The sequence below is a fragment of the Lepus europaeus genome, chromosome 13 (genome assembly GCF_033115175.1).
Source record: "Lepus europaeus isolate LE1 chromosome 13, mLepTim1.pri, whole genome shotgun sequence".
Taxonomy (NCBI): domain Eukaryota; kingdom Metazoa; phylum Chordata; class Mammalia; order Lagomorpha; family Leporidae; genus Lepus; species Lepus europaeus.
The window spans coordinates 82694696-82708376 of NC_084839.1; the positions used below are offsets into that span (position 1 = coordinate 82694696).

At 49.4% G+C, this 13681-nt stretch overlaps 2 gene segments (V, D, J or C); both read left to right on the forward strand.

The window, feature by feature from the left end:
* LOC133772391 (Ig kappa chain V region 3381-like) lies at positions 1-739 on the forward strand. The segment is given in 3 exon segments: positions 1-55; positions 180-532; positions 680-739. Coding segments are annotated over 3 exon segments (468 nt in total).
* A 6462-nt stretch (positions 740-7201) lies between these two features.
* LOC133772392 (Ig kappa chain V region 3381-like) lies at positions 7202-7694 on the forward strand. The segment is given in 2 exon segments: positions 7202-7256; positions 7381-7694. Coding segments are annotated over 2 exon segments (369 nt in total).
* The last annotated feature ends 5987 nt before the right edge of the window (positions 7695-13681 follow it).

The following is a 13681-nucleotide window of genomic DNA, read 5'->3' on the forward strand; positions in this document are numbered from 1 at the left end:
ATGGACACGAGGGCCCCCACTCAGCTGCTGGGGCTCCTGCTGCTCTGGCTCCCAGGTAAGGCAGGCCAGCAGCAGGAACGGCCTCGGGCAGTGTGGCCAGGGCATTGTGGTCTCTGCAGGAGCGTCCTCTTAGAACATGAGGATGAGTGTGGTCTCTGTGTTTCTGTTTCCCTTCTCAGGTGCCAGCTGTGCCATCGTGATGACCCAGACTCCAGCCTCCGCGTCTGCAGCTGTGGGAGGCACAGTCACCATCAATTGTCAGGCCAGTGAGGACATTTACAGCAATTTGGCCTGGTATCAGCAGAAACCAGGGCAGCCTCCCAAGCTCCTGATCTATTCTGCATCCACTCTGGCATCTGGGGTCCCATCGCGGTTCAAAGGCAGTGGATCTGATACACAATACACTCTCACCATCAGCGGCGTGCAGTGTGACGATGCTGCCACTTACTACTGTCAAAGCTATTATTATAGTAGTAGTGCTGATACCACAGTGATACAAGCCCGAACAAAAACCCCCCAGGAAAGCAGAAGTGTGAGGCTGGGCTGCCCCAGCTGCTGCTCCTGGGCCCCATCTGCTGAGAGTGATTCTCAGAGCAGCCAGGCTTGAAGGTCCTGCAGGGTCGGGTGGAAGGGGCCAGGGTGACTCCTCTGAGGCTCCTCCCTCCCTCCTCCTTGGCAGCAGCAGCACAGACATGACCATGTCCCTACTGTGCTAAAGGAAATCAACTATTCTTTCTGAGTTCAAAGCTGGACATCATTTGTGATTCATAGAGCAAAAGAGAGAACACTACAGTTATTACAAGGAAAAATATTTTAAATATTGGTGATTATAAAATTTTATGAAAGAAACCGATTTCATATCTACAGTTATTTAATAATATTTATTTGCTTTTTGAAAGTTCCTGTTTCACACACACACACACAGTATCTGAGAGAGAGTTCCCTTCCATTTGCTGGTCTCTCCTCCAATGGCTGCAGAGGCTGAGGCAGTGCTTGGCAAGAGCTGGAGATGGAGCTTCTTTCAGGTCTCCCACATGGGTGCCAGGGCTCCAACACTGGAGCCATCTACAGGAGCTTTCCCAGGCCAAGCAGAGACCTGGATTGGAAGTGGAGCGGCCAGGACTCCCACCGGTGCCCATTGGGATACTGGTACTGCCTTTGGCGCCTTAAACCACTGCACAAGGCCAGGCTATCCTATCCACAGTTGTGAGGGCATAATGCCACTTCCCACCATGTCCTCCCTCCTTCCTCACTCCCATCCTCCTCTCTTTTTCTTTGAGGTTTTACTTGGACACACGTTCAATTCATTACCACCAGCTTAACCTTCCAGTAAACAAAGAATTCAGCGATGAGTGAGCAGAAAAACCACTGTTCCTCCAGAGTCTAGACAAGGCTGTGGTCTCAGTCCTCCCAATCCCTCTGTCACTGCCAGACATGAGGTGCACTGGCGCCCCCTGGGGGTTACACATGGAATTGCATCAGCTTTCAATCCCTGATTGAGCAGTTCTTCATGCAATCCAAAATCAAATAGAAACTTCTCATCGATTTGAATCTACAGAAGCTTCATTGTTTCTACAGGACTGCACATGACTGACAGTATCACAATCTCCTAGGCATAGAGTAATTGTAAAAAGTTGAGCAGAGCCCTTCATCTCATAGATCTCTCATTTTGTGGGTAGGGCAGATATGCGTGGCTCACTTGGATAACCCTCTGCCTGCAGCGCCGGCACACTGGGTTCTAGTCCCAGTGGGGCTCCGGATTCTGTCCCGGTCACTCCTCTTCCAGGCCAGCTCTCTGCTATGGCCCGGGAAGGCAGTGGAGGATGGCCCAAGTGCTTGGGCCCTGCACCCGCATGGGAGACCAGGAGAAGCACCTGGCTCCTGGCTTCAGCGTGCCGGTCATAGCAGCCATTTGGGGGTTGAGCCAACTGAAGGAAGACCTTTCTCTCTCTCTCTCACTGTCTAAACCTGCCTGTCCAAAAAAAAAAAAAAAAAAAAAAAAAAAAAGAAGAAAAGAAAAAAACCAAACATACAAGGTTTCTACATCTCTCCCATTCTGCCCCACACGAGATTCCTCCCCAGGAGCACTGCCCTTGCTCAGGGCAAGCGGGCAGCAGGTGTCCAGGTCCTCGTAGTGCATCCTCCTCTCTTGAGGGAAGAGGCAGAGGCAGAGGGATCTTACCGTGCAGTTCAACATTTGTGCTTCATGAAAAAATAAACTAATTGTAGTTTCGGTAATGGTCACACGGCCAAGTTGTCATTGGATTGAGGAAAAAGGTTTTAAATGTCTGAAATCACTGAGGAATGAAACCAGCCAACACACAGGTCAGCGGAAGAATCAGTGCCCAGGGGTCAGCGCTGTGGCCTAGCAGGTAAAGCCACCACCTGCAGTGCTGGCATCCCATATGGGTGCAGGTTCAAGTCCTGGCTGCTCCCTCAGATGCGGCTCTGTGCTGTGGACTGGGGAAGCAGTGGAAGGTGGCCCAAGTCCTTGGGCCCCTGACCCTGCATAGGAGACCTGGAGAAAGCTCCTGGATCCTGATTCCTTGCTCCTGGCTTCCGATTGGCACAGCTCTGCTCATTGTGGCTAATTGGGGACTGAACCAATGGATGGAAGACCTCTTTCTCTCTCTCTCCTTTCTCTCTCTCTCTCTCTTCCCCTCTCTGCCTCTCCTTCTCTCTGTGTGTAACTCTGCCTTTCAAAAAATATATATTTATTTATTTACTTGACAGACTGAGCATTGGTGAAAAACAAAGTGAGAGAGACTGAGAGGGAGAGGAGAGGAGAGGAGAGAGAGAGAGAGATCTTCTGTACCCCCAAAGGCCGGGCTGAAGCCAGTAGCCCAGGACTCCACCCAGGCCTCCCACGGAGATGGCAGGGACCCAGGCCCTGAGCCCTCACTCTCAGGGGGCACATGAGCAGGAAGCTGGCATCAGGAGCAGACTGGGATTAGACCAGGCACTCAGTGTGGGATGTGAGCAACCCAAGGGCCAGGCTGATGCCAGGGCTCAGGAACTCCATCTGGGCTATGTGGGGGGCAGTAGCCTCCTAACCACAAAAGAGCCCAGTGCCCAGTTAAGCACTTCCCCAATCTGAGTGCATGCTCAGAATAGTGCAACGTGACCAATATGTGACCTTCCTCGGGGGAGCAACACCGCCACTTGGAGCGTGTCATGGGAGAGATAGCTAACAGCTCCCACACAGAGCGCAGAGCTGGGTGCACACTGAACTGTTGGGGGTCGAGGGGGATGAGCCACAACCACAGGCTGGGTGCTGATCTAGGTGCCATGTGCCTAGAGAAACTGCTCTGTCTCCCCAAGCCCATAGAAGCAGGGGCTTAGCTCCCTTTGGGGGACCAGTCGGAGGGACTGCTGCCTGCTGTGTTCCCTCCCCTGTGTTCCTGCGCAAGACCACAGGAAACCTTGTCTGCACTGCAGGTTGCCCTTTTGTTAATTTCTATTTGCAAGTGAGTCCAGGAACCTGGGGCTGGCAACAAAACCCTATCACCATGGCCCCTCCTTAGGAATTCCAAAATATTCTAATAAGAGAAAGGAGCACATAGAATCCCTGAAGTGCAGGCGTCTCCAGTAGGAATGAGGTCATGAGGCTGTGCCAGCATCCGTACCCCCACAATTTGCCCTCCATTCATTCCTGGGGCCTCACATGCTCCGCCCACATCCCCAGGCACAGCCCTCTGACTCAGGGACTTTTAACTCGACCTTGTAGAGGTCTAGGGCTCAGCACCATTGGGCAGTCCAGGAGCGGCCAGGGAATGTCACTGGTCCTGGTCTTGGACATCCGTTGTTCTGTGTGCCAGGTGAGGCGAATGAGCCAAATTACAGAAATAGAATGGATGGTTCTTCCAGTGTCTTGTGTCTCATTATTTTGAAATGACACAAGATAAGCATCACAGCATTGATGAATTCTGCAGCTCTGGCATTGTCCAGATGAGTTGTTGTTGTTTTTCCTTCCTTCTTTTTTTTTTTTTTTAATAAACCAACTGCCTAACCCTACAGGTTCAGTCTGTCCATGAGTGCAGGTCCTGGAAGCACTTTGATCTTGCTTGACCTTTACCATTACAGATTGTGTTCCCAGAGGAAGTCAACAACAGCTCCAAGCTGATCGGATGCAAAGATCCCCTACTCTGGTCTCAGCACCAGCCTGGACTGTCTCCTTGCTCTTCAGTCACAACATTTGACAGAGTCCATAGGCTGCATGTCTCTTTAGGAGCCTGGAATATTCACTCAGAAACACACTGGAACCTAGAACAATCTGAAACCCTTAGTTCTAAGAAGAGGAACAGAGTGCCAGGCTGTGGCAGGCCATTCTCAGGATCAAGCAAGAGGAGATGGACTTGGTGTGGGAATTTATAAACAAGTCATTTTGTAAGAAAACATCTTGTTTGTCTAGTGGAGAAGGAGACAGTGAGGTTCAGGTTGAGCTCCCAAATATGTCTGTTTTCTGGTTTGTATCTGGTTCTTGATTCAACTTGGGTAAGAGACAGATAGTACCCTCTGCAGCGTAGAAGTTGAAAGTGCTGTAGGCTTTGATGTCCCTCCCACGAGGACTGGGGCTAGAGCAGAAACCTCCCAGGGGAGGCCGTTCAGGCAAGTTCAACTGCCAGGGCTGCTTCTCCTCCCCTGGAGCATCCCACCTTAACTCTAAACACACACATGTCTGTGTGCCCAGCTTGTCTATGTGATTACTCAATCAGAGACAGAGACCTTGGAGCTCTTTCTATATTACCATCTCCTTGTTTCTCTCCTGAACACATTTGACGTTTCCTTAGCTTCTCTTACAGCTACCAAAAAAAACTCCCGTATTGATCTTTTCTCTCCAGCCCTGATTTCCACACGATCTCTCACTCGGACTCTTGAAATTTTTGTAATTTTTTTCAAGGGTCATAAACATCAATTTATGCAACCCTAATGATTGTCCCAAAGTTTAGAAAGAGGAATATTGGCCATGAAAGAGCCCCCAGTAGCAGTTAGAATTTCTTTCCGTAGTGGCAAAGGGGGGCAGAGTACCTGCACCACAGCTTATCTCTCTCACGTATTACAGCTGAGATAGCTGTAATATGGAATATAGAAGGAAATGCAGGAGATGCTGCAAAGCAAACGTTAGCAGGAAAATATAGGAAGAAGACAAAATACGAATAGCCTACAGGTGGTGAGCTCCCGGGGATTGCTGTGGGTTTGGGTTGTTCTTTGTGGTTGGGTGTTGGTTGACTGGTTTTATTGGTAAACTTCTCTCCCATCTTGGGCCTGAGGATTGACTAACTTAAGCAATGTTCTAATGGGTAATGGATACGGACAACCAAAATCAAGGGAGTCTGTCTGCGCAGCCATAGGACTGGGAGGAGGGCTGCTAGGCTAGGAGCAGGAGGAAGGAGCCTTGTTTTATTCTTCGTTCTTCCTCTCTGCGTTCCTCTCCTAACTGTCATGGGTTTCTCAAAGCAGATTTACTTAGTCACTGACATTATTCAAGTGTGATTAAACCTCAGAATCAGGAGAGCCATGACATTAATATGTATTCTCATATTGCAAACTGATCTCTCTCTCTCTCTCTCTTTTTTAAAGATTTGTTGATTTGAAAGACGTAGTGACAGTGAGGGAAGGAAGGATGGAGATCGTCTATCGGTGGATTCACACCCCAGATGGCCAGAGCAGACAACTCCATGTAGGACTCCTGAGAGTGTGGCAGGATCCATGCACAGCCGTTCCTTATAAATCATACCCCTCCAGTGTGTTCTATTTATTGCTCATTTACATCACACCAAGGCCATTAGGGAATAAGAGCAAAGAGGAAGACTCTCTGTTAGTTGGGTTGCCCAGACTCCCATAGTGAGCAAGTGCGGGTGCTGTTTTTATTTTTTTCTTAATGATTTATTTATTTTATTTGAAAGTCAGAGTTACACTGAGAGAGGAGAGGCAGAGAGAGAGACAGAGAGAGAGGTCTTCCATCCTTTGATTCATTCGCCAATTGGCCACAAAGGCCAGAGCTGTGCCGATTCGAAGCCAGGAGCCATAAGCCAGGAGCCAAGGGCTTCTTCTGGGGCTCCCAGGTGGGTGCAGGGGCCCAGGACTCAGGTCATCTTCCACTGCTTTCCCAGGCAATAGCAGAGAGCTGGATGGGAAGTGGGGCAGCCGGGTCTGGAACCGGCGCCCATATGTGATGCTGGTGCTTCAGGTCAGGGCGTTAATCTGCTGTACCACAGCGCTGGCTCCCGGGTGCTGGTTTTGAACTCAGGTCTATATAATGTTAAATCTATTCCTTCCACATGGCCATGTTCATCCCATAACTGAGGCCAGAGTTTAAAATAACACAGGAGACCAGCCCAGAATGGGGTGACACACACAGCTCCTCACTGTCTCTGCCTCATTCCACGGGGACCCACATCTGTCACCCAGTCCCTCCTGCAGCTGTGCCCCGACTGCCATTCTCTCAGAGCCTCCTCCACCCCAGGGGACTGCAAGTCAGTGTCACATCTGCATTCCAAACTCTTTTCTCACCCACTTGGTAGCTTCTCATCACTCAGCTCATTTTCCTGTATTTCCAAATTCTGACCTCCGTTGGGACAGATCAACCAATCGTAGCCTCCTCCTCCACTCTCGTCCTTTGATAGCTGACCCTGCGGCTGTCACACACCTACACTGACAGGAGGTCATCAAGATACTTACCCAACAGATTCTCTCTCAGAGGAGCTGTGTGCTCGCTCAGCTTACAGTTAGCTGTTCTCTGTGTGCTGTAGAATGGACCCCACGTGAGCACACAGTGACATTGGGAGGATATCAGAGCCCAGCCACTCACTCAAAAGGGAAAAGACATTAACTTCACATTCTATGATGTAATTATTTTCTTGGAAAAGGGACTTTCTCCTTCAGAATCCCCAGATAACTGAACTTGTCTGCCAGTTCACTTAAAATGTTGGCAAGTGGCCCTCAGTGACTTTGGGAGGTGACGTCTCCTGGTAGAAGCATGTGCACTGCAGGTACACTTGTGCAGCCCTGGTCTGAGCTGGGGCAGCTGGAGACACAGCCCCTGGGCTGAGTTCTGAGCTGCCCTGGGCCCTTCAGCTGGGCACAGCCCTGCCCCGCCCCTGCTCATTTGCATGTCCCCAGAGCACTGCCCACCTCTCTGGGCATTTAGGCCCACGCTGCTCCTGCCCCATGCAGCAGGCAGTGCCAGGCAGGACCCAGCATGGACACGAGGGCCCCCACTCAGCTGCTGGGGCTCCTGCTGCTCTGGCTCCCAGGTAAGGAAGGCCAGCAGCAGGAACGGCCTCGGGCAGTGTGGCCAGGGCATTGTGGTCTCTGCAGGAGCGTCCTCTTAGAACGTGAGGATGAGTGTGGTCTCTGTGTTTCTCTTTCCCTTCTCAGGTGCCAGCTGTGCCATCGTGATGACCCAGACTCCAGCCTCCGTGTCTGCAGCTGTGGGAGGCACAGTCACCATCAATTGCCAGGCCAGTCAGAGTGTTTATAGTAACTACTTAGCCTGGTATCAGCAGAAACCAGGGCAGCCTCCCAAGCTCCTGATCTACGAAGCATCCACTCTGGAATCTGGGGTCCCATCGCGGTTCAAAGGCAGTGGATCTGATACACAGTTCACTCTCACCATCAGCGGCGTGCAGTGTGAAGATGCTGCCACTTACTATACAGTTATTATAGTAGTAGTACTGATGGTACCACAGTGATACAAACCCGAACAGAAACCCCCCAGGAAAGCAGAAGTGTGAGGCTGGGCTGCCCCAGCTGTTGCTCCTGGGCCCCATCTGCAGAGAGTGATTCTCAGAGCAGCCAGGCTGGAAGGTCCTGCAGGGTCGGGTGGAAGGGGCCAGGGTGACTCCTCTGAGGCTCCCTCCTTTCCTCCTCCTTGGCGGCAGCAGCACAGACTTGTCATGTCCCTACTGTGCTAAAGGAAATCAATTATTCTTTCTGATTATCAAAGCCAGAACCTCATTTGGGATTCACAGAGCAAAAGAGAAATCATTATATGTATTCCTAGCAAAACAAGTTAAACTGCAAGTGATAATATAAATTATATAAAGGATATCAATTTCATAGATACAATTTTTAAAAAAGATTTATTTGCTTATTCAAAGTCTGTGCTACACACACAAACAGACGCACACACACAGAGAAAAAATAGTATAAGGACTTCCTTGAAAACTCCTGAGATGTTGAATGTGGAGGCCGCTCCAGACTCTGACTGGGGTCACCACTCCTTGAGCTCTTCTATGGGTGACAGCTCCAGAGAAGCAGCCTGGGGTATTCCTAACACTTCGTGCACTTACCTCTAAGTCTAGAGTAAGCCCCAGTGAAACACTGGAAATGCATATAGCACTGTTAGCTCTTACATGGTTTTATTAACCAAGATACATGGATTTAACTTACTTTAATGCAGGCAAAGTATCCATTTTTGAAAATATTTATTTATTTATTTATTTGAAAGTTAAGAGTCACAGAGAGGCAGACATAGAGAGAGAGTGAGAGAGTCTTCCATCTGCTGGTTCACTCCCCAGATGGCTGCAACTGGGGGATCTGCCCCACCTAAAGCCAGGAGCCAGGACCTTCTTCCTGATCTCCAACACATGTTCAGGGGCCTAAGGACATGGGTAAGCTTCTACTGCTTTCCCAGGACATAGCAGAGAACAGATTTGAAAGAGGAGCTGCTGGGACTAGAACCGGCACCCATATGGGATGCCGGCACTGCAGGCAGTGGCTTACCCTGCAACACCATAGTGCTGGCCCCAGCTTTATTTTTTTAAAATAGATTTATTTGCTTATTTGAAAGTCAGTTACACACACACGTGCAAACACACACACACACTCAGAGAGAGAGAGAGAGAGAGAGAGAGATCTTCCATCTGCTATTACACTCTACAAATGGCTGCAATGGCCAAGACTATGTCAGGCCAAGGCTAAGAACCAGAACTTCCTTCAGGTCTCCCATGGGTGCCAGGGCCCAAACCCTTGGGATATCTTCAGCTGATTTCCCAGGCCGTTAGTATGGAGCTGGATTGGAGAAGCCAGGACTCCAACAGGTGCACAAGTATGATGCTGGCATAGCAGGGGTTGCTTTATCCACTACACCACAGCACTGGCTGTCATATACACATTTTGAGAATTCATGATACTTTGCACCATACTCTCCTTCCTTCCTCACTTCCACCCTACTGCTCTTCTTTTTTTTAAATTTTTTCATTTAAATTTTACCACATACTTTCAATGTACTTTATAAACACTAGCTCAGCCTTCCACTAAACAAAGAATTCAACGAGGAGTGAGCAGAAAAACCACTGTTCCTCCAGAGTCTAGACAAGCCTGTGAGTCTCAATCCTCCCAACCCTCTGTCACTACCAGACCTGAGGTGCACTGGCGCCCCCGGGGGTCCATGATGGAATCGCATCAGCTTTCAATCCCTGATAGGGCAGTTTTTCATTCAATGCAAAATCAGATAGACAGTTCTCATCGAAATGAAATGACAGTGGCTTCATTGTGTGTACACAAAGGCACACGACTGACAGTATCACAATCTTTTGTAGACGCAGAAGAAATGGAAAAAAATCGAACAGATCTCCTTATCTCATAGTTCTTTTTTTAATGATCAGGGCAAATATTCAAACATATGTTTAACACCTTCTTCCACTATGCTTCAAGTGAGTTCCTCCCCTGGACACTGCCAATTTGGGGGGCACGTGGGCAGTGGGTGTCCAGGTCCACCTAGTGCATCCTCCTGCAGAGGCAGAGGGAAGGAATCTGGCAGTTCAACACCGTGTTTCCTGAAAAATAAACTAACTGTAGGCTCAGTAATGGTCAGACGGTCAAATCGTCCTTCGATTAAGGAAAAAGCTTTTTAAATTTCTCAAAAAGCTGAGGCATGAAACCAGCGAATACAGAGATCAGTGGAAGAATCAGTGCCCAGACACTGGATGTAAAAATACTAGAGCCCATGGCGCTGTGGCACAGTGGGTTAAACACCTGGCCTGAAGAGCCCGCATACCATATGGGTGCTGGTTCTAGTACCAGTGCTCTGCTTTTGCTCTAGCTCTCTGCTATACCTGTGAAAGCAGGAGAAGATGGCCCAAGTCCTTGGGCCCCTGCGCCCGCATGGAAGACTTGCTAGAAGCTCTTGGATCTTGGCTTCGGATTGGTGCAGCTCCAGCCGTTATGGCCATTGGGGAGTCTCCATCCAGCAGATGGAGACCTCTCTCTCTGTCTTTCAAATAAATTAAATAAGTTAAAAAAAAAAAAACAGAGCCCAGTTTAGCAGGGTGTCTTGTTTTGATGCTAATACTTATTGTTAATAAAGATTATTTTCATAAATATTAACATTTTTCAAAATATTTATTTCTTTACTTCTAAGACTGAACATTGGAGAGAGGCAAAGACAGCGAGAGAGAGAGAGAGAGAGGGTTTCTGAAGCTGATGCTCTCCACAAATGGCTGTAACAGTGAGTTCCTGGCCAAGCAGAAGCCCAGAGCCAGAACTGCCCCTGGGCTCCCCTGTGGGGCAGGAAAACGAGAACTTGGGCCATTTTCTGCTGCCTCAAAATGTGAGCATTAGCAGGAAATGGGATCAGAAGTGGAGCAGTGGGGATTCAACCCAGTCTCTGATGTGGGCTGCTGGCATTGCAAGTGGCAGCTTAATCCACTGTTCTACGATGCTAGTTTTCTGTCCTCTCCGGATTTCTTTTCTCTTTCTTTCTTTCTCTCTCTTTCTTTCTTTTTTTAAATTTATTTGAAAGATAGAGTTAGAGTGAGAGGTAGAGAGAGAGAGAGGTCTTCCATCCACTGGTTCATCCCCCACGCCATGGCCACAACGCCTGGAGCTGTGCAAATCTGAATCTAGGAGTCAGGAGCCTCTTCCGGGTCTCGCACGTAGGTGCAGGGGCCAAGGACTTGGACCATCTTCTCCTGCTTTCCCAGGTCACAGCAGAGAGCTGGATCAGAAGTGGAGCATCTGGGTCTGGAACTGGCACCCATAGGAAATGCAGGCGCTTCAGGCCAGAGCGTTAACCTGCTGTACCATAGCACTACCCCACTCTCTGGATTTCTTAAGAAATGTGTGAATATTCTGCACAGGGGGGAGAAGGAAGTTATTTTCTTGATGTTCCTCAGACCTATGGTGACTCCTTGAAACATGCACTTCTGTTTTCCTCCTGTATCCTTGACTCGGAACTCTGGCTGCAGATGGGAGAGCGCACCTGTGTGATCTCTCCTCTAAGCACCTGCGTCTCCTTCTGAGTCCTGGTCTCTGGCAGCCGCTTGTTCTGAGGATGTTTATTCTGATCAGTACAGAGGTGAGTGTGGACAGAAGTCTTGTCTCTCAGAGACCATCTCCCTGGAGCAGCGGTCTGCCGTGAGGGGACAATGTGAGGACATCAGAGGACAAGCAATTAAAGACATGGACCTCAGCTTTAAAACATAACTAATTTTCCCTAGAAAATTGACTTTCTTCTACAGAATTGCAACCTACCCATGAAAAGATTATAGGATCAGGTCATCAGTTCACCTAAAGTTTTTGTAAGTGTCCCTCAGTGACTTTGGGAGGTGACGTCTCCCGGTAGAAGCATGTGCACTGCAGGTAAACGTGTGCAGCCCTGGTCTGAGCTGGGGCACCTGGAGACACAGCCCCTGGGCTGAGTTCTGAGCTGCCCTGGGCCCTTCAGCTGGGCACAGCCCTGCCCCGCCCCTGCTCATTTGCATGTCCCCAGAGCACCGCCCACCTCTCTGGGCATTTAGGCCCAGGCTGCTCCCACCCCATGCAGGAGGCAGTGCCAGGCAGGACCCAGCATGGACACGAGGGCCCCCACTCAGCTGCTGGGGCTCCTGCTGCTCTGGCTCCCAGGTAAGGAAGGCCAGCAGCAGGAACGGCCTCGGGCAGTGTGGCCAGGGCATTGTGGTCTCTGCAGGAGTGTCCTCTTAGAACGTGAGGATGAGTGTGGTCTCTGTGTTTCTGTTTCCCTACTCAGGTGCCAGATGTGCCTATGATATGACCCAGACTCCAGCCTCTGTGTCTGCAGCTGTGGGAGGCACAGTCACCATCAATTGCCAGGCCAGTCAGAGCATTAGCAATGAATTATCCTGGTATCAGCAGAAACCAGGGCAGCCTCCCAAGCTCCTGATCTATCTGGCATCCACTCTGGCATCTGGGGTCCCATCGCGGTTCAAAGGCAGTGGATCTGGGACACAGTTCACTCTCACCATCAGCGGCGTGCAGTGTGACGATGCTGCCACTTACTACTGTCAGCATGGTTATATTTATAGTAGTAGTAATGTTGATACCACAGTGATAGAAGTCCTAACAAAAACCCCCAAGGAAAGCAGAAGTGTGAGACTGTTCGCCCCAGCTGCTGCTCCTGGGCCCCATCTGCTGAGAGTGATTCTCAGAGCAGCCAGGCTTGAAGGTCCTGCAGGGTCGGGTGGAAGGGACCAGGGTGACTCCTCTGAGGCTCCCTCCTTTCCTCTTCCTTGGCAGCAGCAGCACAGACATGACCATGTCCCTGATGTTTTAAAGGAAAGCAAATATTCTTTCTGAGTTTGAATCTAGAGCATCATTTGAGATTCATAGAATACAAGAGAAAACATTATAGATATTACAAGGAAAAATAGTTTACATACAGGTGATTAGAAAATTTTATAAAAGATACCAATTTCACATGGACAGTTTTTAAAAAGATTTATTTTCTTATGAAAGTCCAGGCTTTACACACACACACACAGACAGTGACAGAGAGTTTTCTTCCATCTGCTGGTTCTCTCCTCCAATGGCTGCACCTGCTGAGGCTGTGCCTGGCAAAAGCTGGGACATGCAACTTCGTTCAGGTCTCCCAAATGATTGCCAGGGCTGAAACACTTGTTCCATTCACTGCTGCTTTCCTGGGCCATTATCAGGGAGCTCGTTTGGAAGAGGAGCAGCCAGGACTCCACCGGTGCCCATGTGGGATGCTGGTGCTGCATACTGAGGTTTTACCCACTGCACAAGGCCGGGGCATCCTATCCACAGTTGTGAGAGCATAATGCCACTTCCCACGATGACCTCCCTCCTTCCTCACCCCACCCCCCGTTTCTTATTTTTCGTTTAAGTTCTACACTGACATACTTTCACTCTATAATCACCAGCTTCACCCTCCACTAAACAAAGAATTCAACACGGAGTAGCAGAAAAACCACTGTTCCTCAAGAGTCTACCCGTGGCTGGGAGTCTCATCCTCCCAGTCCCTCTGTCACTTACAGACCTGAGGAAGACTGGCGCCCCCTGGGGTCACAGGTGAAATCACGTCTGCTTTCAATCCCTTATTGAGCAGTTCTTCATTCAATTCAAAATCCAATAGCAAATTCTCATCAAATTGAAGCAATAGTAGTCCATTGTTTGCACACAGTGCTCACAACGAACAGTATCACAATCTCCTAGGCATAGAATAAGTGTAAAAATCGAACAGAGCCCTTCATCTCATAGATCTCTCATTTTAGGGGCAGGGCAGATAATAAACACACATATAAGGTCCTACACCTGCTCCCACTCTGGGCCTTGTGGAGGCCTCCCCTGGACACTGCCATTGCTCGGGGCAGGTGGGCAGTGTGTGTCCTGGTCCACTTAGTGCCTCCTCCTGTCCTGGGGCAGAAGCAGAGGGAACGAATCAGGCAGTTCAACTTTTGTGATTCCTGAAAAAGTAAGC